The 24946-nt window shown below is 28.6% G+C and overlaps 1 protein-coding gene across 1 annotated transcript in view; it reads left to right on the top strand.

The window, feature by feature from the left end:
* LOC107452704 (nephrin-like) overlaps window positions 1-24946 on the top strand; it is a 422126-nt gene that overhangs the window by 193640 nt on the left and 203540 nt on the right. Inside the window, exon 5 of the mRNA XM_071188109.1 lies at window positions 24498-24650. Coding sequence (XP_071044210.1) covers window positions 24498-24650 — 153 coding nt within the window. The remainder of the gene's footprint in view (window positions 1-24497; window positions 24651-24946) is intronic.

Below are 24946 nucleotides of genomic sequence, written 5' to 3' on the forward strand. Positions count from 1 at the left end.
CCTGACCAGTAAGGGTTACATTTTTAAAAATATTTCAATATAATAATATTATTATTTTAGTAGAATATAATAATATTTTTTCAGCATATTAATAATATATCAGTATAATGGTATAATTATATTAATATTTCATTGTAATAATAATACTATTTCAGTACAATAATAATAATATTTAAAAAATAATTATATCATGCAGTAGTAACATTTAAAGGTAAAATCAAAGGTAATGGAAGATCATTTAGATTAGATAACTTGTTCTTAATGAATTTAACTAATTAATCTTGTCTCACAGTTTATGTATTAAAAAAATTTTACTTATGTGATTATATTATATTAAGGGAAAATAAAATAATTTGAATAAATTTCAAATAACTGAAGGTGGGCTATATATCTAAAATAAAACTATTATTGTTTTTCACTTTTTCAATAGAATATAGTAGTAAAAAATTATACCGAATTATACATCATACCGAAATCTAAAGAAACTAAAATTTTTCTACAACTGTTTTAAGCCTTTTTTCAATTTCAGAATGCAATAATCATTAAAAATCTCCCTTTATTAACATGCTGTGTGCTTTATACTTAATAATTATATTACAATGCGGTGTTAATGGATTCTGAAATTTTGATTTTGTATAGAATTGAAAATATAGTAATTTTAAAAATAGAATTAAATAATTTTCTACTTAAGCGAATAAAATTACTGAAAATATTATTGCAATTGTCACCTATATAAAAAAAATTAAAATGAATCTATTAATGATAATATCAGATTATTTTTATCTTTTAAAATTTTCACAATAGTGGGTTCATCCACGTTGGATGAGCCGGAACACTATAAGAACTACTGAATAAACACCTTAGGTACAACCCTTATGTTTAAGCAAAACTAAATAAAAGCAAGAAAATGCATATGATTAATTGCATTTTACCCAATTATCATTTTTTATATTGGATTTACTTACATTTTTTATCAATTTTTGAATAATAAGAATTCCATAATTTAAAGATATTATAATCATTGGATTTTCCAATACGTCAGAAAGCATAAATTACGTATTTATAAATGCTGCTGAATTTATAATCATTCCAACATTATGAAAAGCATTCTTTGTTAACTAAACTTTAAAACCTAACATCAGACTTTATACAGTATTAAAATTCAATTTTGAAGCATACATTGTAACAAATCGAAGCTGAATAATCGCAAAATTGATGAAACCGAATAGTAAATTAATTTAAGCAGAAATTCAGTGATATTCCAGTATCGGAACTATTCCTGCTTTTAAATCAGGATCTAATAAATAGAATTCAGCTCTATTTAAGGGTTTGTCATAAATAAATTCAACAGTGGCTTTTTATTATGGAATAACAATAATAACATCCTAGTATAAAATCAGTGATGTTGAGTTGGGAGTTGAGATACATAAATCCAACAACGACATTTAACTTTTCTCTGAATTATATTTGTTAAAAATCTCCAAAATTAACACCAACAATAAACTCCGTTACCATAAAGGAATCGTTTTAGATTGCGGATTTCCTTCTAATATCATTGATTCCGCTGATGAAAAATTAATAAATGTTTTATAACTTGAATAAATTATTCGTATATTTAACCCTTTTCTGCGCTCATTGAATTTTGGCAATAATTAATTTTCAATAAGCAGCGAATGTCTTTTAATTTTATTTTCAAAGTCCATTCAGATCAGGTAAAGGACCCTAAATGTTCATAACTTTAAAGCAAAACTTATTTACAAGAAAAGCTGTCGGAATGACAAATTTGCAATTAAAGATCTATGTCTTCATTTATGAATATAGCAGATCTATATCTTCGTTATTAAATTTAAAACTACTGGAATATGGCGAAATTTCCCATGTTTCAAAACGTAGAGAAAATATTTTAAAAAATACAGAATAAGGAAAAAAAAAGGAAAATTATTTCAAAAAAATAATAAAATAATCCGGGAAGAAAAGTATAACCTCATCATCAGCTCACACGATTTTATCTGCAAAAAGGAATACTTTCCAATATTGTATCAATACAGTCAAAGAAAAATATATTAATACAATAGTGTGAGGAGCACTCAAAATTTTTTTTGAAATGAAAATAGAATAGAACACATTAAGTGATAAGTATCACATAAAAAACAGAAAATAAAATGTAAATAAAAAACAGAACAAAACATAAAACGCAATCCATGCAGCGAATATTCAATTCAAATGAATTTACATCAACGGGAAAATTTTCAAGAATGATTTAAAATATTTTAGTAATAAGATTGTCAGATTACAAAATAGGAAAACAGAAGCACAAATTTAGGTAAAGGCGCAAATAGAGGAATGTTGTTTCATAGTACGTTCTTACCGTAGTACTGAAGCACGTTTGATTTTTTAGTTACCAAAGATTGGCTCGAAAACATATATGCTCACAGTAATATTATACTGGATACTTTAAAGAAATTTTTAAGATTAATAATATTGACATTTAATTAGACAATTTTAATGATTTAGGAAATTAACCTTTATTTAAGAATGAAAAGAGAGAAAGAGATATGAATTTTATCAGCGGATTTGCCTGTAATGGATTTGCGCATGTAAAATTTATACAAACTAACAAAGAATGTAGTAAATGTATTTATAATAACATACAATTAAGTCAATGATTTTATATAGAATTCAATTGCTTTAGTTAGGTATCCGTTATTTTTTTATCAAATTTTTAATGAGTTTGTCGATTTGTGTTTTGGATAAATAAAAATTACTACATATTCCTTATATTCTTTTTTTTTCTTAATATACTTCTATTTTATTCTTAATAGAATAGAAGAAAAATAATTTATTTTTAAAAAAAGAAATTTCTTCCATTCTTTTTTCATTATTCTGAAATTTTCCATGTTCCCTCTACATTTTGAACTTATTTTATGGATTCGATATGCTTGGAGGTTATGCGCAATAATTAAAACTTATTGATTTTTCTTAATTTCCCTCGTTTTTCTCTTGTTTCTTTTTACTTAATAATACATTTTAAAAAAATCGAAAGGCCCCGAAAAGACATCTATCGGGAATATAGTCGTGGCCAAAGAGTTACAAACAATACTTTTATAGAGTTGAAACCGTTAACAACTAGTATTGTTAAAATACCACGAATAAAAAACTATACGGTTTTGAGGCCATTTACAATTAGCATGATTTCAAGACTTTCAAAAGGAATTTTTAATTGGCATTGGAGCTTGGCTTTTTGTTAGGTAGGAGTTGATTTGTGTTTTATCAAATAAACCATGAAATGTAGTATAATTAGTTTATCTGGCTGTCTCACCTATCTTTAGAGATAAGAAATGCACTTTAAGTTTAAGTACTTTAGTGTTAAGCTCTATAGCTTTACGGTGCTGCCATCTATGTATGCCATCTATGTATCGTAATCTAATAGTCCAAGGATACAAATTGGGGGTGCAGGATACTGGAAACTCTTTATCAGTTGCAGAGAATGTCACATAATATCCTTCTCGACTATATTTTATATCCAGTGTCAAGGAACGAAGTGGGGATTCATTAAATGGACCTAGCTGGTGCGAAAAATTTCTGTTATTAAGCGTATTAAGTGAAATCAATTAATAAATGGTATTTCTCATAGTGAACAATTTGAATACTATCTTATTTATGATTATTTGACTGCTTTTTTCTTCAATATTAGAAAATAACAGTTATATAAATAGTTTTTTAATTGTAATTTTGAGAAATTTCTAACTTGTACAGCAGCTTAGCACCATTATGAATTTTATTGCGACGCAAAAATTTAATGCTTGAGTGTAAAATGAATAGAGACTGGTTATCGTTCTCAAAATGTTTTTATACTTTCTTTCATCGATATACATTTCATAATTTAATAACTTTAAAATAATCAGGCAAACAATTAATTTCATTACTTATTTTTGCATTCAAATCTGATTTAACTTCCCAATCCGCAATAATAATTGATTTAAAAATAAATGTGAAACATTTGTTAAAACCCTAGAAATACCTCTTAAATAAAATATATTTTTTATTTTAAAACAGCTTTTGGGTATTTTTATTAGATAGATAACCTCGAGCAGACCCCTTTTTATTTAAAATATGCTTTATAGAAGAAATGCTATGTCAAAAAAAATCAATAATATATTCCAAAGTTTTCAATACTTGAGATCCGGAAAGAAAGAAGATAAGTATTGAATTTATTTGAGGTTGGCACATGTAATATTACCCTTCAATGTAATAACAATAATAAAAAAATCAGCTTTATTTCTTTTCTTTTTTTTTGTAAATCACTCTATAGTAAATATTCTTATAAGATGTTGCGTAGTCAATCGAAAACATATAAGCGTAAAGAATAGGATGGATTTTTAACATAATATACTTCAAGAGATTTACTTCTGATTCTAATATCTGTGCATTACTTTTCAATATTTGAGTATTACTTTTAAGAGAAAGCCTTTTATGTTAGTGATGTTTTTATATCCTCTAATTTTTTTCAGTGAACTAGCATAATTTTGATCGCTCATGTCACTTTTGATTAACAATTCGGAATGTTTCTTTTCAGGAAACAAAGTAATGATAACTATTAGTTATAATTCTATTTGAATAAAAAAAGTGCTTATTTTAAAGGTTTGTAAGTTTTCTCCTCTGGTCACTTAATCCTGAAACCAATTTCAAATCGAATGACATTTATGTATTCAAGTTATGAAGCAAATAAAATTGAACAGGTAGATTCGTGGAAAAATATCAAATCCGAGATAAAAGGAGAGACAAAAAAAATTCTAGGCCAAAATTAAAAAAAATCTATTCATATAAATACATTTAACTTACTAACTAATCAAATTAAAAAAAATTGTGTTCATGGCAAAAAGGAAGAATGACGCAAAACCTCTTCTTTTTAAAACCTTATAATGAATGGAAATAAAATGTATTGGAATCATAGAAAAAAACGAAAATCCGTTTTACTCATTTTAATAAGAATAATTGATATGCTTTGCAAAGTAAATAATTATGTGAAAAAAGTGATTAAAAAAATAAGAATCAATAACCAAAAATGAAATACTGCTGCCTCGTTAGCACTAAATATATTTCTTTTTATTACGTTCTTATATAACTGTTCAAATGAACATACATTGTTTCAAATACTATATACACTGTTAGTAATTTCGTGAAAAATGATTAAATAACTGTTTATTAAATTGTTATTTTACCATATTCAAAGGACACAGTCAAATAACCATAATTAAGATGGTATTCAAACTGTTAACGATGAGAATAACCAATTATTAACCTTTCATCTATTACGGATAAACAATCAGAATTTTATCGCATTAACTTGCCCAACCTAATGAAGCCACTTAGTTTCTTGTTGCTGAGTATCACGACTTAATTTCCTGAACTGGGTATTCATGACCGGCAGATCAAGATTTCGAGTCCAATCATTGACACCACAATATTTTTCCTTTCCTGTGTAATTCCCGATTTTCGACCTTGTAAACCAACACTGGAACCATCATGAATCAGCTAAACACAAAAAAAGTCGAGTACTTCCGATCACTTACGATAGGTGCAAAAACCAGATTAACTAATTAAACTACATTCCACGATTCATTTGGAAAAACTCAATTACTTCTTAAATCCAATGCTCATTACTTAACGAAAATCCTAGTTCCAATGTCCTTTTAATTTTTAATGGTTTTGAAACCATGCTTATTGCAAATGGTTAAAAAAATATATAATTTTCCATTCATGCTTTTTTAACATATTAGTTGTAAGCGGTTTCAAAAACATAAAATTTTAAAATGCTCTTTACAGTGAAGTTCACGATTAATTGGGTGGATTGACTACACTGTTAAAAATTCTGAACTACGTTGCACCAAAAATTGATATTCATTCACTGGCTACATAAAATGAGCTCAATTTTACCATATTTCGATATTTTCCCCAGCTCAAAATATCAGTAGATGGTGGCACCAAAAAAAGGTGCTACTTTTTATTGAGAAACAAAACGCCTACTTTCCTTTTCTTTTATGAAAGCTGAGGATGGTTGCACCATTATTAGGTATTTTTAAAGCGTTCAAATTCATGACAAGGTTGCTGCTATTTACCGCAACGAAACTATTTACCGTAAGTAGGTTATTTCATGACATACTTCTAACCATTTTATGGATCAACCTAATTAAAAACGGGAACATAAAAGAAATTAACTCTAATTTATGAAAATGAAACATTTACCGACCTAAATAAGTTGATACTTGAAACAATATGCATTAGTCGTCCTAAGACACCAAGACCAAGTTGCAGAAAAAACATGGTGTCATAAACAGATATCGTTCAGTTTACAGTCACTGTCAAACTATTGTGTCTTTTACCAAATTTTGGTGCAGTTAGTTGCACCATGGAAATATTTCTCGATCATACTTCATAATTCATGGTTTAACTAAAATAAAATTATTTTTTTTTAAAATAAACTTTGTGATAATTAGAAGCTTTGCACCAAATACTGGTTAAAGATTTAATGAGTTTTTTTACTGTGTATTGTTGGTTATTTCACCGTAATTTTAGATTTCTAACAATGTAGCTGAACATCCTACTCTACAAAGTAAACATGAAGAATCTAAATTTAAGAAAGGAAACCATTAACGCCCACACGACTTTTGAAGTAAGGATATTTATTTTTCATGTCAAAATTCTCTTATGTATTTGCACTTTGTAAAATGCGTCTAGTACAAAATTACAATTTGCCGCATTTAAAGCTATCCTTTTCATACCAAATGGATATATGATTTCCTTCCTCACGCGTATGAAGCTTAATTACGTCTTCCTTTTCGAGAAATTAATTCTAGTTACTAAATAAATACCTCATTCATGACTCTATATCGCTTTTGTCCTGAATGCAAGATAATAGAAAGCTTCTTGTGAATTCATTAGCCTTACTTAGATTAGATTCAGTGGCCTCAAATAAAACTTACATGACACGACGTGTAATTACGCTTCAATTTATAATGCATTTATATGCTAATAAATAGAATACATTGTTTCTTACGGCTTTACATGATACAAAACAAAATATTAAGCTTCTAAATTATAAAAAAAAGTTTTTTTTCCTTGTTTTTAAAGCAGAATATTGTCAAAAGTGAAAGAGATTTTTGGGGGAATGAGGGGAAATTAGTAAAATAGGTTTTTATTCTATTACATAATTTGAAAGAAGAACTCCTAAATATTCAAAAGAATATTTTCAGTGCTCATTATATAGTAAAGTATTATTTGTTTTTTTCCTAATCCTTGAGAAATAAACTTGTTTTTCATATTTTCTTCTCATAAATTTATATTTCAATTAAGTTCCCCGAAAGTTTCTCAGGTCTTACTATTCAGTTAAAGATATTCTCTTGCATTAAATATTTTAAAAAAATCATTCGCTTCAACCATATACAAATTCCGAACTTTTCCTAAAATTTTAAATAGATTTTGCTTCTACTCATTCACGTCTGGCAAGTCTTAAAAGTGGGTACTTATTTTTGAGCGCATCAAACATTTTGACTGTCTATCAAATCTGTATATTTTTGAAGCGAATGTAGTTTTTTTAATCAAGTGTTATCTTACCGCTTCAGTATCTTGGATTTAAATGTTATTAATTAAAAGTAAATAAAATTTTTATTGCGTGATATTCAGTTATTCAAATGAATTTTTATCTACAACAAATGCTCAAAACAAAGTAACCTCTGTTTATATACCTTTAAAAAATTTTCCATAGGAATGATAAATATATCATTAATATAATTCCTAAAAATATATTTAAATATGTTCAAAAACATTTTTTGATATAATCGTATCTAAGAAACAGATTTATTAGACAAGCTACTTTGCTTGTGATATTTAATAGATTTTCAGATAATAAAAACAATTTTAATGCTTCTGAACTCAAATGACAATAATTTATATAATTATTTCCCCTCAAAATTGCTGATAGCTGTTTTATACAATAATTTACATACGTTTTATACAGAAGAGATTAAAAGCTATTCTCTAATATAAACTTTTAAATTCCTATCCTAAGAGAAATACTTATTTTTTTCAATTATCTCTTATACCACAACTTTTTTGACAAATGGAAGGAAAAAAAATCTTAAAAGTTATTAAAATCAGTACATAAAAAGTTTAAAAATCTACAAAAATAATCTTGATAATCTACAACACTTTATTACAATGAAAAAAGGTAGTGAAGATGGGTTTTTATGAAGAAATTAATAAGTCCCAAAATGAACATATCTTCACTTAGTTTGCATATCAATTTCCTTCTTTCAGAAGTTTATTTTTTCCTCTCTTCTTTCTGAAGCCTATTTTTTCCAAAGTTTAAAGCCTAAAAGTAAATCAAGGAAAACTCAGTCTCAGGGCAAAATTTCCTTTTGAACTTGATACTATTGGATTGACTCATTGAATTTCAAAACAACGGAATAATTAGATACACTATTATGATGATACATTATCAAAATATATAAAAAGCACATCACGGAAGAGATATACATTCATATCGGATTTCAAAACAACGGAATAATTCGATACACTATTGTAATAATACATTATCAAAATATATAAAAAGAACATCACGGAATAGATACATTCATATTGGATTTCAAAATAACGGAATAATTAGATACACTATTATAATAATACATTATCAAAATATATAAAAAGCACATCACGGAATAGATACATTCATATCGGATTTCAAAATAACGGAATAATTAGATACACTATTATAATAATACATTATCAAAATATATAAAAAGTACATCACGGAAAAGATACATTCATATTTAATTTTCTGCAAGAATTAGAAACCTGATTCTTGAACAAATAATGCATGACCAGTAAAGATAAGTAACTTTTACTGATTATGCAGGGAAAAGTAAAGAGAAAATATAGCGTGAATCAACAAGTAACTTCGATTTTAATATTTTAAATTTCTGAATCAATAAAATGCTAATGAGTAATTTATTAAATATCTAAGAGAAATAGTTAATTATAGTTTGCTGTTGTTGTTGTTGTTAATTTACGTCGCACTAGAGCTGCACATTGGGCTATTGGCGACTTTCTGGGAAACATCCCGGAGGATGATCCGAAGACATGCCATCACAATTTTGATCCTCTGCGGAGGGGATGGCACCCCCGCTTCGGTAGTCTGACTACCTGCGCGCGAAGTCGAGCACTTTACGGTAGCACAGTTTAACGAGGACCAATACCGCACACACTCGGTACCTACGCAGACTGATCCAAGTGGTCACCCACCCTCACAATGACCGTATTCAGTGATGCTTGACTTCGGTGATCTGCTGGGAACCGTGTCTTAACGATCAGTCCACTGCTGGACAATCATAGTTTGCAATTCACTGTGAGAAAGACCAAAAAAATGTCAAAATAGTTCCGGAAAAATAATAATTAAATTTGAAAACCTCATTCATTCAAAATTGAAACAGCAAGCACTCATTTTTGAGCAAAATGCATAGTCTCAAAAGTGTAGAGGAGGGAGAACTGTGAAAGAGATGTCCATTGGCGGCCGGCAGGATTCGAACACGGGAATTCTGGATTCATCGAGTAATTCCCGTTCCAAGGAGAGTTACGAAGCGTTATACAGTGTCTACCTTAATGTCACATCATAATTTACGAAATTCCAGTATCAATTCTAAACAGCAATATGGCAAATATGGTTTAAATAACTTAGTCGGTAATTTTAATTTCTAACTAAACTAAGCTCAGTGGCGCGACAGCCCATAGAGGCCTACTGAGCCCATCTCAGTTTTCTTGACCTTGGGCTCTGGGGTGCAGGAGCAGATGTTCCGGTTAGGTGGTCAGCCGAACGCGAATCCCCTAGTGTTTAGTTCCCAAGCATGCTTGGTACTCATTCATCGACCCACTGAAGGGATGAAAGGCTAAGTCAACTTTGTCCGGCCCGAGGTTCGAACCCAGGACCTGTGGCACGAGAGCGCGAAGCGCTACCACTCAGCCACCGGGCTTCAATTTTAATTTCATTTTTTGCTTATTTCGTTACAACTTAAAAATTTTTTAAGCGAATGAAGAAATTTTCATGATTAATCTCTACGGCGGCAACTATATAAAGCTTCCTAATTCATTCTGCAGTTGGATGTACATTGCGACAAAAAAAAAAATGAACACATCTTCGCGTTTAAGGACTCAATTTTATTGATTTGAAGGAGTGACCTTTAAATATGTTAATTAATTAGTACAAACGATATTTTAAGTTATAAAATCAGATACGAAATAGTCATATATATAATAATCATAATTATAAAATCAGATGCAATCTGGAAAATATGGACCCCGTAGTTTGGTCAGGAGAGCGATCCAAAGTTTGGATCCCTTAATGTTAATTTAATTTTTCGCATATTTCGACATATTTTGAGAACTTTTAAAGCGAACTGAAAATTTTTTGCACGCAATTTTAAAATTTCGTTTATCCAGAGAAGATTCAGTGCAATTTTTTTTTCGTTGTAAACATCTATTTTTTTTTATTATTATTTTATTAAATAATAGTGGAAACAATTTTGAATTGCAAGGTATATAATTTGTACATAATTTTAAACAATGTAATTTTGCGTATAAAAATTCAAATTGTGAATGAAATAGGTTAAATAGTTCCTGAGAAATCGAATTTTAAAAAGTCGCATATTTAGTCTCATATAGAATTTGGTAATTTTATAATGATACCATAAACATGTTTTAGAAACCAATTATTTGATTAAATTCACTTTTCCGTTTTTATTTTAACTATAGGTGGGGTAATAAGAACTATAATTTATTAAACCAAAATATCTATCAAACCGTTATGTATGAACGGAAACATTTCCAAATTTTCCTCGTACTACAAATTAGGGGATGCATGGTTCGAATTCCGCTTTCAACCAGCGAAAATATCTCTTCCTCCATATCGCTTTTGAGATATTTTGCTCTATCAAGAGTAAGTGCTGTTTTAATTTTTAATACAAAGGTTTTAGACTATTAGGTGTTTCTGAGTTATTTTGGCACACTCTTTACAATGTAGTGTAGTTAAAATACTGTGCATTATTGGAGTTTGATTCATGGTTTTTCAAATATAAAACGATAGATCAGAATATATGCAGAACATAAAATGAGAAATTTAGTTATCTTTTGCTTTAAGAAATGCAGCAATAGTTTTTTAAACCTATATAGATCTTTAAAAAATCAATTTATAAAATTTTGTAGCAATTTATTTACAAGTCATGTAGGTATTTTCTCAAATTTTTCTGTTTTTTAAATGGAGAGAAAAAAAATCTGGTTAAATAATCGTACTGTACTGAAAAGTTCATTTCCTCGATTACGTGGTTTTTATGCTATGCTCTAATCTATCATGATAATATTACCAAATTTTAATACATTTATCCAAATTGTATCGCATATTATAAAGCCATGTTTTATTGTTAATTCTATCTAACATTGAGGAGAAAGTGAAACAAATTTAAATATTTCACTTTATTCTTAATTCATCCTAAAAATAAATATTTCAATATTTTAAGCCTATTTGTATACATCTTTGAAATGAATGTTTGTATTATTATTATTATTTTTTGGCAGATTCTTGAACATTCTCATAACACTTTAAAATCCCTCTTAATACAATTTTAATCAATATGAAAACAACCATCTGTAAACAAAACAGTATTCTATTTTGTTATCAAAAATCTTTGAAATCATAGAGAATTATAAATCATCTTAAAAGCCAAATTTCGAAAATAATCGATATTATCAGAAGTTACCAATCGTTCGATATTTTTTAACAAGAAAAATTCCAATACAGGAATTAACTCCAGTTATTCTTATGAAACTTCAAGGCTTAATAATAATCTTCAAAAGGTATCCTTTGAGAAAACATAACCAGAGATTAATGTGTGATCGAGATAATTGTTTTGGGTGTAGAATCATTGAAGCTGACGTTTATCGATCGATTTTGAATTACAAAATAAAAAACAAATATTTTTCAGATATCTATTATTTTATGACCTGAGGAGATCTCTCTTAAGTGTATTACTTCGGAAGTATTTATAATTAATACTCGACGCTCTTATCACAAAAAAAGAAGATAGTTTTCACTTGTTTTAAGTGAACATAAAGGAAATAGGGTGAGTTGTTTGATTTATTAGATGTTTCTTTTTTTTTTGCTTTACGATTTTTTTTGAAAGTACAAAAAATTTAATTTGTTTTTAAGAGTACAACCTAGAGCCCTTGACTAGTCAATGGGCTCCTTCAGCAACAAAATAAAAAAATACACTTTCATTGCAACTTCAAAAAATCTAAACCTCTTTTTTTCTTTAAATCTAATTCGCCTGATGTTAAAAAAAATTATGATAAAGATTTAAAAAATATTAAATTGCTAGTTCTAAATAAAACTCGAGAACAGAGAATTACAGTATATTTAAAAACATACTGTTTATTCATAATTCCCAACAGATTCTGAGCAAACCGTGAATTTAAGTTTAACATTTGAAGATTCCTTTCAATGAAAAATTACAATTCTTTTTGCATTTTGTGTGCTCAAAGGTCTCTATCGATATCGAAAAGCAAATATTAAGTATTATTATTGAAAGCTAAATGGCCTGTGTAAGGATTAGGGAACTGCCCTTGCATCAGAAAGGCTCTGGGTTCGAATCCCGGACAAGGCATGGATGTTCTTTCCTTTTCTGTACTATCTGTCCTTTCTGTGAGTGCAACGTTGGCCCACCTAATATGATGCCCCCGAAAGAGGGGCCAACAAATCTGCCCTTCAGGTGCCTGTATGACCTAGGTCATTATTGGGCATTGGGGAAAAAATATTATTATTGAAATGCTTAAAGTGAGAGAAATTAATTTCCGGATCTCTGAAAATTACTTCTACCCAAAAGTCTAACTTGGCTGGACTAAAACTGGAATTAGAGACTTTTGTTAAAATTACCAAATCGATAATATATAAATCTTCTTTTCATACATATTTCTAATAACCTCCCGTTACAGTTTGCTGTAAGCAATGGCTTCTTTACTATTTATAACCAAATAAATGTTAAATATTAATTTAAATTTTGAATGTATTTGGAAAAAATTTATTATCTAAAATATTAAAGTATTTAGATGTATAAATCAATTCACTGTTCAGATTAATTTAAGATATCAAATACGTTAAAAAATATTGAATTGTGCCAATGATTATTCACGTGTTTTGAATTTTTAAAATCATAAACATTATTCATGTGTTTTGAATGTCTAAAATCAGAAGTTTAAAAAATTTCACATGACGCTTCAAATTACTGAAATTTGATTAGTATAAATATTCATTGTACTGTTGGAATTTTTATTCTGAGATTATGGTAAAATAACAATTCATCCGACTAACCGTAAAGTTTACGGTAAAGAAGATTTTTCACCTTTGCGGTTTTGAAACCGTTTACAGCTACCATGGTTTCACTAGTTAGGTTATAAAATCACGAATGCAAAACTATACGGTTTTTAACCATTTACAGCTACCATGGTTTCAAAACTGTAAAAAAATGAAATTTAACTGGACATAGGAGTTGGGCTTCTCGTTAGATAATGGGCATTGGAGAGTGCAGGTCACTGGAAATTCTCCATGTGTGTTAAAGGGAATGGAGGAAGTTAGGACTCGAACCCCTGATCTGTTGGTCATAAGATTAGATCTCTCGGCTATAATATTTACTTAGTTGCAAGGAACTAAGGATTTTTCTCCATGTTAATAGTTTCCTTACAATCTTATTTATGGTTATTAGACTGATTTGTTTGAATACGGTAAAATAACAATTAAAAAGTTGTAATTTAGCCATTTTTCCGAGAAATTTCTAACAGTTTGAAACTAAATTTTGTGTTTTAACTGAAAGAAATCGAATTATTTTATTTCAGAATTCAAATCACATCTCTATCTTCAAATCTCCATATAAAAATGAAATGAAATCAAATGTTAAAAAGCTTTGTGCTTTGAATTTTTAAATATATGTCACACATGTTTTCGATTTTTGTGCTAGAAAAGGAAGTAATCCGTCCCAGTTTCAATAGTGTACTAAGCATGCTCTAAAGGAACCTTAAATCCCTATCAAAAGATGTCTACCGGATCACCGTTATACAGCTCAGAACATCTTAATGCAATCTTATAGAACAGATATCTTCTAGTGCTGAGTTAGTTGAAGGAGAAATGATGGATTACTAAAGTTTCATCATAGGAGGAAAAGAGGAAAGAAAATTGAAATTCCCATCAATTTTAAGAGAATCTGAGTACAATCCGTCATATTTCTCATAATTTATTGTTTAAACTTTATACAGAAAAGTCCTACAGAGATGTTTAAACGATATATTATCTTGAATTCCATGAAGAATTGCCGATTTCGAATGACAAGGTGTACTGTTACCTTTTCAGAAGATTATTCCAGAAATATTATGCACTTCACAGGTTAAGAATAGAATTTCAGGACAGAGATAAAACATTCGGATTCATTTTCCTACTTTTTTAATATTTAAAATAAATGTAGTTCATAAATATGGACGTCATGATTTTAGAATTCTATTTGTTTCTGAAATACTATCAAACTTATTTATTCAAATAGCGTAATATTATATTATTAAATGAACTTACAGTTTTTTTTGCTCTGAAATAAACATTGCGCCCATAAAATCAGTTTCTCTTTTTAGATTTTTTAAACTTCATATTTACGGGTATAATTAATTTGCAAAACTCTACACTATGTAAATTATTTGACTTTATTTCTAATTATTTTTAATTAGCCTTAACAGCGCGACACATTCTTTTTTTTTTTAATAGTTTTTTCTAGTCAGCACGTCATCAGTTGATGGCCTAAATTTTTACCTAGTTAATAACTAACATAAGAATTTGATGATAAAAAACCTAGATTCTTTGGAAAAATACATCAAACTATACTTTTATACATCTTTCTGTTTTTCTATAACTGAAAATTCAATTCTTGGGCAATTTTCGGAACCCTCTGGAAATATGTTTTCTTTCGATTATTTTTCTGAATTCCTTTAAAAGACGGCTTTCAAATGAAATAAATTATTCCTAAGTAAGTACACGATAAATATTTTGTATAACAACGAAATATGCCTTACTTAATGTTGCGGAATAAAACTTCCGTAAAAGTGTATAAACGCTATGCTAAATCTATTTTTAAAGTAATTCTTTAAAGATCCACTTAACATCAATTTCTGAAGTTTTCTTCAAAAATTATTTTTTAGCTTAAATGCTTAAACGACTTGCAAGTTATTTACTTTTTAAAATTCTTTTCTGAAACTATTTACTAACTTCTTAAAATAAAAAAATAAAAGAAATAATAAAAAACTAGCTTTGTCGCATTATTGGTAAATATTTGTGCATTTTCTGAAAGACTGGTTCCAGGAACTGACATAAATTGTTTCTCTTAGGTGTATAAATAAATAAATTTGGGTTTTTAATACTAAAGTTTGATTTTTCAAGTATTAATAAAATTTATAAACATCAATATTTCCAAGTTTTAAAATGTTAATTAATTATTAAAAGTTACAGCATCAAGAAACAAAACAAAAAACAATTCAAAAAATATGAGAGACCAACTTTTCAAACCTAATATGTGCAAGAAAAACTCATATGTTTAAGAAAATTTAAGATATGTAATCTCAATTACGAATGCATTTATTACACACAGAAATGATTCTAACAAATAGAAAGATTACTATTACTAAAAAAAAAATCTTTAGGGCTATTGAGTTAAATTTAATTATTTCTAAGAAAATGCTAATTTAGTGTAAAAATGAATACTTCAAAAAAGCTATTCCTATTCTTTAAGCTCAACTGTATTTAGAAAATTGTAGTTTAGCGTAAGCATAAGTATTTCTAACAAATTAAATGTTACCTATTGCGAAAATGCCCTTCAGTTAAATTCTATTCTTCCTGAGAAAAGCAAATTTAATGTAAACGTAAATGATTCTGACAAATAAAATAGTATATATTACTAAACGTATTCTTTTTTGTCAAGCTGTATTTTTTCTCTGAAATTGTTATTCACTCTAAGAAAAGGATTCTGTACAGTTTTAAAGTGCTTAGTATCTGATACACCGGACAATTTAAGCCCAGATAGCAAAATAAGGTTTATTTTCATTCAACAAAAAAGGTTAAGGTTTTGGTTATTATGTAAACCAAAAAGGTTTATCATGCGGTTTACGTGTAAACCTTCTAAACGAGATCTGCGACAATCTGCTCTATTCTACGCACATTACCCTGATCCAAAACCTTGGAAAACAACCTTCTGCATAAAAACCTTAAATCGATGTTGACTTGAGGTTTAAAGGCGTGAAAAAATCCTATAATAAAGCTAGTCTCAATTTTAACATAATCTTAAATCTAGGTCATTATAAGGTTTATTTAAGCGTCTTGCATGCTCAGCTAAAATACACCTTGTCATGAAATTTTAATTTGACTATGTAATTTGATCCTATCGCTAGTGTGACGTCAGCAAACACGTCATTTTAAACCTAAGTGACAATACTTTTTACAAAAAGCTTTAAAAAAATAATTTTAAATCCTTTTAGAATGAAATGTTTGAAACTGCAATATTTTTGCTTTATTGAGAAAAAGGTTTTTTAGTACTAACATCATCGTGCCAATAAAAATAAAAATTCCGACACAATGTTGTGGTAAAGTTACATGCTTTCTGGGAAGTAGTTTAATAAAATTTTAATCCCAATACGATAGAAGAGAAGCGTCTAGCATATGCTGATAACAAACGATCTATATTCCTAACCATGAGATGATGGATTAACTGTAAAATCGCTAACGTCATTCATAATGTGACAAGTGTTGGTTAACTTCCAAAAAGAGAACCTTTTGTTCACGAAGTGTACCTGAGGCAATAAGGATTAAGCCATGGAACCTCTTTTAAAGAGCCATTTTCACTAAAAGTTGTTTATCGAGAGGACTTTTATTCAAAAATCTCTTCATCGATAGTCAAATCTCTCCCAGACAATTTTGCTGGTTTTCTTATGAATCCTGAAAAATGATCCTATTTTTGAACTCTTTGAAATTTAAAATGTTTGTTTTAAGAATAGAATTGAATAAAAATTTCCATTAAATGATTCAATACTAATTATCTAAGACAAGCTTAAAATCACAATAGAAGTCTTTTTTGAATTATTTTATTTCAAATTAATAAGCAGATAACCAAAAATTAGGGAAGTACTGGGGGAACCAGCCTACCCGATCAAATTCCCATTATCCACTTATTATCCGGACCCAGCAAAAGAATTTCACGACCTGGTACTGGGTATCCGGACAAATTTACTGAGTATCAAGTATTGGATAACACTTATTTAAACTCGACACAACTGGATTCAGATTTATGATTTACCGAAAAACATTAAAAAAATAATAGTAACATTGGAAATTCATGTATTCTATCAGTTTCTTAATATTCAAAATGGAATAATTTGTATTGGTTAGACACATCTTACTCATGCGCGGAATTTTGATGTTTGCATATTAAACGCTTTCAGAACAGAGAAATAAGTTCGCTAAAGAGAGGTGTTCGCTTAGGATAAGAATTTGCAAACTCAAATATCCAATACAGAAAACTATTTTAACTAAATTAACACGATAGTTAAATTAATTTAAAATTATAAATACGGAATTGCATTGGAATTTTTTTAAAATTAATAAAAGCATAATCATTAAAATTATAAGTTAACTATAAAATCTACAATATATGTTTGCCTCATACTAAATGTCTTGCCACATAAAAGGTCTCATACTAAATTTACTTTCAGCGATTGATTGAATGGAATAATATGCTTTTATTATTTTGGTTTGCAGACTCAGCATTTTATTGAAATATAATGGTCAGCAGTTTCACACAAAATATAAATATTTTCTTTTATATGATGCATTACTTATTCGAATGCTATTGCTAATTTAAACATCATTGAATATCAATATTCTAGTAAATACGATCACTTGTTGTAACTGAGCAGATTGTTTTAACGCATAGCAGAATGGAAACAGCTTACAACTCCGTGAAAAATTACGGAAAGTTAGAGAGCAACAGTGAGTAGGAGGGGGGATTTTCTAAGTTTTAAAATACAAAAACAAAAAAAGTGTCAATGCGTGTTCTTGATTAAAATAAAGATAAGCAATAGATAAATCCAAGTAATACACTGAAATCTCCAATAAACGATCATTTTGACCGATAATGGCTGCTCTAGGTTGTGCTATAAAATTTTAATGCATTGTTATTCAAAAGTAGGAGTCAGTAAGCTGGTTACGAAAGTTGAGTTTGGTATAATTTTAGGACTTAGCTTCACTCAAAGAGTATATACGATCAAAATGACCGCTATGATCCTTCTAGTGTTCTCATTGCTCCTAACTATTTTTTTTTATGTTACGGTACTTTCAGTTTTCTTTGAAGTTGTTCAGTTTACAAATCATTGAATCTAAAGATTCGTTTTCAAATGAAAATTCAGAACTTCTAATCAATTTTTTATTATGCCTGGTTCAGATTCAATTTCAATTATATAAATTTTAAAGATCCCTGTTCCGTGTAATCCCTGCCATTTTCATCACTGTAAAATGCTTGCTTCTTCTTCTTTTTGTGCCTTGGGGTTCCATATTCGATAACCCTATGTAGTAATTCCATCATCAATTTATATACTTTTCCAGCTTTACCTTGGAGCTATTGTCGAAATTCGAAACACATATACTACTCATCCAATAAAGCTCAAATATTGTATATTAAATGATCTATTTTCCTTTATTTTGTAACCATTGCTGCAGAGCCGACACATTTTCGGGTTTACGACTACTAATGTTCATTTCCAACTACCACCGTTCAACTCGGTAACCTTGTAATTTTTTTAACAAAATACAGAAAACAAGGTAACTCCTGGATCAAGTATTAGGAGAAAGTTTGACTTCGTGGGAGACTTTTTGATGGAACTAACCCGCATCTGCATTACATGGTGAGGATAACCATGATGACTTCTCGCGGTTAGCATGACCACAAGGGGACTCTAACACACGATCCGTCTATCACTGAGGATATTTTACTTCAGCCCTGTGGTCAGTGCGAGTCGAGTGCGGAACTCGCATCGACACTATGACTTAATTACTATGACTTAATCTTTTAAGACTTGGTGTGTTTAAATGACAACGAATCAGATGCCATAACATAATTTCTTGGTTAGAACCTTATAACTTACTGATTTCGATGCAAATATTTTGGTACGATAATCAAACACATTTTCCCTAACAAGATTTAAAAAATAAAGTTCCGTTCGACTTTCTGATACTATTATATTACTCTTAAATTCTCAATATTTTACGCTAAAATTTGTTCTCTCCTTATTTTTCAAACTTGGAGATTTGCAATATTCTACTAAAATTTCAGCATTACGACTCATTGACTTAGTAGTAACATTACAACAAAGATTATAGTTAAATTTCTCTGAAATATTTTGGTGAGTATTTTATCAACTTCTGCTTTTAAGGGATATAACTGAGTTCCCCATTCTGCTCGAGTATTAGACAAATTTCCTCTTAAAAAAAAAAAAACGATTAGATATTGATGTTAAATTCTTAGTTATCTTAGGAACATAATGCTGTTGTTGCAGAGAGGTAGGAGTAGTACTGCCAACAATTGAAAATTTTTCAAGATTTTTTATTTCAAATCATATTGGTAAAATATACCGTGTTCACATGTGCCCCCCTCTCCCTTATGTGCATTAATTTGCCAAAATAAAATGTAATAAACTATTCTTAAGTTATGAACCATATGAACCACATGTGGTATCAATACCACAGTAATGGAATAAAATAAATATCCATTTCATTCCTCATATTTGAAACAATACCTACTCTCACTTTACATCTAAAATTAGTGGTATACAAAAGGAAAATTACTACGCCGAACGATTAGTAATTTTCCGATACTTACGAATCAGAAAAATTACTAATCCGTTTCAAACTTAAAACTATACTGGTACTGCATAATTTGATGCAAAATAACGCTTAAGGAAAATACGTATTAGGCAATTAATATTTACTTTCAATAGAAAGCCTCAATAGTAAATTATTACGGGACAAATTTATCACCCGAGATGAGTAGCGAAAATTGACGAAACAGTTATCTATAATCTTGATATTTAGAATGATCAGTACATATTTGAGCGATGCTTTATAATATGTAGGGATTAGTTTAGAAAATTGCAAGACATATCATATGATTACAATGTGAGTGTAACTAATACAAAATGCCTATTTTGTAAACTAGAGACTTTAATATCTCTAAGGAATTGAGATCAATTACTAGTGTGAGCTTCTGCAACTACTACTTAGAATATGAAGTGTGTACAGAAGTAGAGAGATGCATAATTTAATTATGACTCTTGAAACGGGCTTAGAAGCGATTGCCCTAATGTAAGTTTGAACAGAGGCTAGAATTTATTAGTCACCTATAAAGGAATCACCGAACAAAGCAGCAGCTAAATTTATGAAACTAATCAAGTAAATCATATTAAATGCTCTTTCCTAACTACAAAAGCGCATTAAAACCCTTTTGTCTCTAATGTAGAAGGTACTTTATTTAATAAAAATCTCCACCTACCATCAAATACTCGATATTTTTAATTATTCTAAATACTCTTGTGGCTTTGGAATATGATTTTTCTCAAATCAATAATTCTTTTATCATGTTAACTATATCGTTCCGTATCAGATTATTTAAATAAATATTCTGCAGAAATATAATTATATTTAATATTTTGCATTAATTGTTAGAATCTTTAAACTTGTAAAGCTAATAATATATTGGTCATTTATATTCAGTTGCAGTTTAAATATATGTAAATTAGAGCGAAACATTTTTCAATAAAATAAATTTAAGTGGGTGAAATGTTTACTTCGTTATTTTATGAATGAAAAATTTTATGAGAATAATTACAATCAGAAATAGCGCATTTTATCAAGCAATAAAAACAAATGCATAAATTAATACCTCAAATAGGAAATGATAAATATTTAATTAGAACTAATTTATTTTGAAAGGAGAATAAGTTTTTTGTTCAACGAATAATCAGATGTGCCAATCTTTCATATATTACTATCCTGTAAAGATAACTACAGAGCAAACTCTATGATTAACATAATATAACGAGATAGTATTGTGTTAGAGTACGTGTTCTTAGAGCAATGTACAAACCTACTAGCTCAAAAATTGAGGTTTTTTTTTAAGCCACATTTTAGTTATACAACCGGTATCTTTCAAACAGAAAATTAATTCAAGTTATTTTTTGTTTGAAACATACCGTTTAAAGAAAAGTTTAAATAAGACATTTGCTGTTTAAAGCAAATAAGATTCATCTCAGAAAATAATGCTATAACAAAAAAGAAAAAAAAGAAGAAGATAAAGCAAAAAAGTATTGACCGTTTTAGTTCCCAATTAAGAATGGGTAAGCTCAAATAACTTGAAATTTGATAAACTCGATACTTAAGAGCATCTAAAGACAATGAAATGAAGAAAAAAAATTGAGTTAAATTCTACGATTTTTTTCGTTTATATTAGTACACTGAGAAAAAGAAAACTACCATAATTTGGTAAAATGTACAGTGTTTTTTCTAGCATTATGGAACAACAAAAGGAAATAAAACAATAAAATTAAAACTCAGAATTTCTGGTAAACTGTTATCATATGAACTGAAAATTTACGATTTAAATACCGCATATTTTGGGTTGATTAACAGAATCAAGTTTTTTCTTTCTTTTTTTTCTTCTTATTTTTTTTAGCCCGAAATGCCATTAGCATAGTATGCGATCATGTTAACAGAATTTTTTTCTCATTTTAACATTACCGTTAAACCTATAATATAGAATTCTTGATAAACTATTTTGAGTAAACTTGTTATGGAAAGTATTTTTATCCTAATAATGCATTTAAAATGCTAGAAAAATTATTGTGTCAATTTACTTTTTTACGGTAACTGAGTATCAGTTATGCGAAAAATAAATTTACGCTCCTTTTTTTATGGAAAACTAATTTTTTATTTATTTATTTATTTCAAAATAAATTTTTAGGAATTAGCAGAATCCTAGACTGTGTTTTCTATGAAGTGATGATATTTTACTTTTTTTAGCCTCAACTGAGCTATTTTGTTAATCACACAGACATAAAACAGACTACGTTATACTAGTGATGAATTTTTGGATTAAAGATTACATATAACGTTATATTTTGATGAAAAAATATACAAAACATTACCTGAAGGGAAACATGTCAACTGAGCTGAACTTTTATCCACATCAAGAATTTATAGTTAGAAATAAAAATTTTATAAAACTGCATTTCTTTCTTTTTTGAAAAAAAAAATTTCTAAAAAATATAAGTTTTAACCCACTAACGGTTCCACTCGTAAAATGGCGCATTTTAATCTGCAGTCTTCATCGCATAGCAAAACCCGTTTTTCCATGTACTTTGATGGAGAAAGAGTTTTTAGGGGAGAATATTCAATTTCTCTAAACTACAAGTGGTTAATGAAAAATAAGAATATTGAATTAATAACAAATGGATTGAAAAATTTAGGTTGCGTTTTGTGCCATTATTATGATAATTTGTCTTTTTGATTTTAAAAATAAATTTCTTTACTTTCGACCAGAAAAAAAAGACTAATTAGAAACAAAAGTTTTATTTTTTTAAACAAAAAATTACTTTAATATAAGGCTTCAAAATAGATTAAAAACTATTCTGTATTACATTGCATTCAATGTTTTGACTTTTTCACTCTGATAACTAACAGCCATTGAGTTTAAAGTAAATGGGAGGGCGTTCGATTTCTAAAGTGAACTGACAAAGAACTAGTCAAAATTTATAGATCAATGAATTTCCTCATTTAAGCCTACAGAGTTGATGATGAGTGTACTATTTAGACTATCATTCATTCATTCTTTCCCCTTCAATTTTTGGACAGAAAACAAGCATTGAAAACTTTAGATGTTTTATAATACATATACTTTAAATTCGAAATAATTTATCCAATTCATAATAATTAAATATGAATAGTATATAACATTAAATATGTATATTTGGATTAAAACATCAAAATTGACACGCTGTAATGTAAAACGATTTTGAAAAAAAAAATGTCCTTATTAGAAGTAAACACTGTTAGAACTTTTATTTAAAATTGTTGTAAGATAGCCAGCAAAAGACTTTCACTCTAATTAAACAGACAGTTTATGGCTAAGAACGTATTTTATCTTTACGGTTTTTAATCCGTTTAATACTTGCTTGGTTAACAATCCATGAATACAAAACTATATTGTTTTTTTTCTAAAACGTGAAAAAAAAAATTAACTGGACATTGGAGGCAGTTTAGTAACTTTATGCGTGAATGAGAGCATCGTATTCTAATAGCCCAGGGTCACAAATTTGGGAGGGCAGGAAACTGGATACTCTTCATGTGCTGAATCGGTCATGAGATTGACAAATCAGCCCGCTCGACTTCAGTGTTCCCGATGCAAGGAGCAAAGTGACTTCATTAGGTGGGCCTAGTTTTTGCTATAAAATTCTGGTTGCTTAACCGTATTAGGAGAAATTAGTTAATAAACGTTATTTTTCACAATTAACAGTTCGAATACCATCCAATTAATGGTTATTTAACTGTTTTGCTTGAATATAATAGAATAACAATGAAATAAATAGTTATTTAATTTTTTTTTCGAGGAACTTCTAACAGTAAAGAGAAAACACAACAATGAAGAAAAAATGAAATTTTTTGCTCAATGAAAATTTTTACAGATGTAGTCATAGTTTTTGACATAGTTATTGCTCTGGAAATTTTGACATAGTTGCCATGCATTCAGCATGTTTAGAAAAAAGTTCTGTCTTTTCTTTGTAAATTGATTTTCCGTCAATGGTGTTAGGTAGGCATGATGAAATGTAAAGTTTATTTTTGTTCAGGAATCTTCTGTTTCTATTACAGGTGAATGAGAAGTTGTGCTTTTAATAGTGAAAATAAATTTGATTAAGCTTATCAGTTGGGCCAGAACATTAATATCGTGTTCTCCAGGCGAATGTGTTCAGGCTAACAAGCAGCTTAAAAACAAATTATAAGTCAGTCTCACATCTCTGGCGAACTGATATTCAAAATGAAGGGAAACTGAGTTGTACGTAACAAAGCATTTAGACATTTAACATTACTAAACCATTGATAACAACAATTTTTGAAGATAAAAATTCAGAACTCTTAGCTCCAAATTAATAGATTTCCATTACCAATATGGCTAAAAGTAGTGGTAACATGCCTGCACATCGTTTGGTAATATTGTTTTAGTTTTAATTTGATATTATTTTTTCTGAATTCCAAAGATTTTTCTTAAATGCCCCACTAATATATAAATAGCTCAAGCATATAAATTTTAAAACTACATCTTTTCCCACAGTTCCACCAAAATTTTTGTCCATAAATGATTTACCCAATGGAAGTGAAATTGAAGTGAGAGAAGCTGAAAAAGTAGTTCTTTTATGTCAAGCCCTATCAAGTAAACCAGCTACTATTCTTAAGTGGTACCGAAAAAACAACGAGTTGATGCCAGGTAAGAGGCAATTACTTTATTCAATTGTATGTTATTTTAAAGTAACGCCCTTGTTTTAGTACCTTCTAATTTTATCTTTACAAACTATTATTTTTTGCTTATAATAATTTTATTATTTACCACAAAAATGGTCAACTTTGTTTCCACAAATTAGGTCTACGGTCACCTGCCATGCATATGAACCCGAGATAGATTAGACAAATATTACCACAATTACGAAAAAATTATGACAAGAAATTATTTTCAGACACATTTTCAATGAAAAAAATAATATATATATATACAACGGCTATTGG

The sequence above is a fragment of the Parasteatoda tepidariorum genome, chromosome X2 (genome assembly GCF_043381705.1).
Source record: "Parasteatoda tepidariorum isolate YZ-2023 chromosome X2, CAS_Ptep_4.0, whole genome shotgun sequence".
NCBI lineage: Eukaryota > Metazoa > Arthropoda > Arachnida > Araneae > Theridiidae > Parasteatoda > Parasteatoda tepidariorum.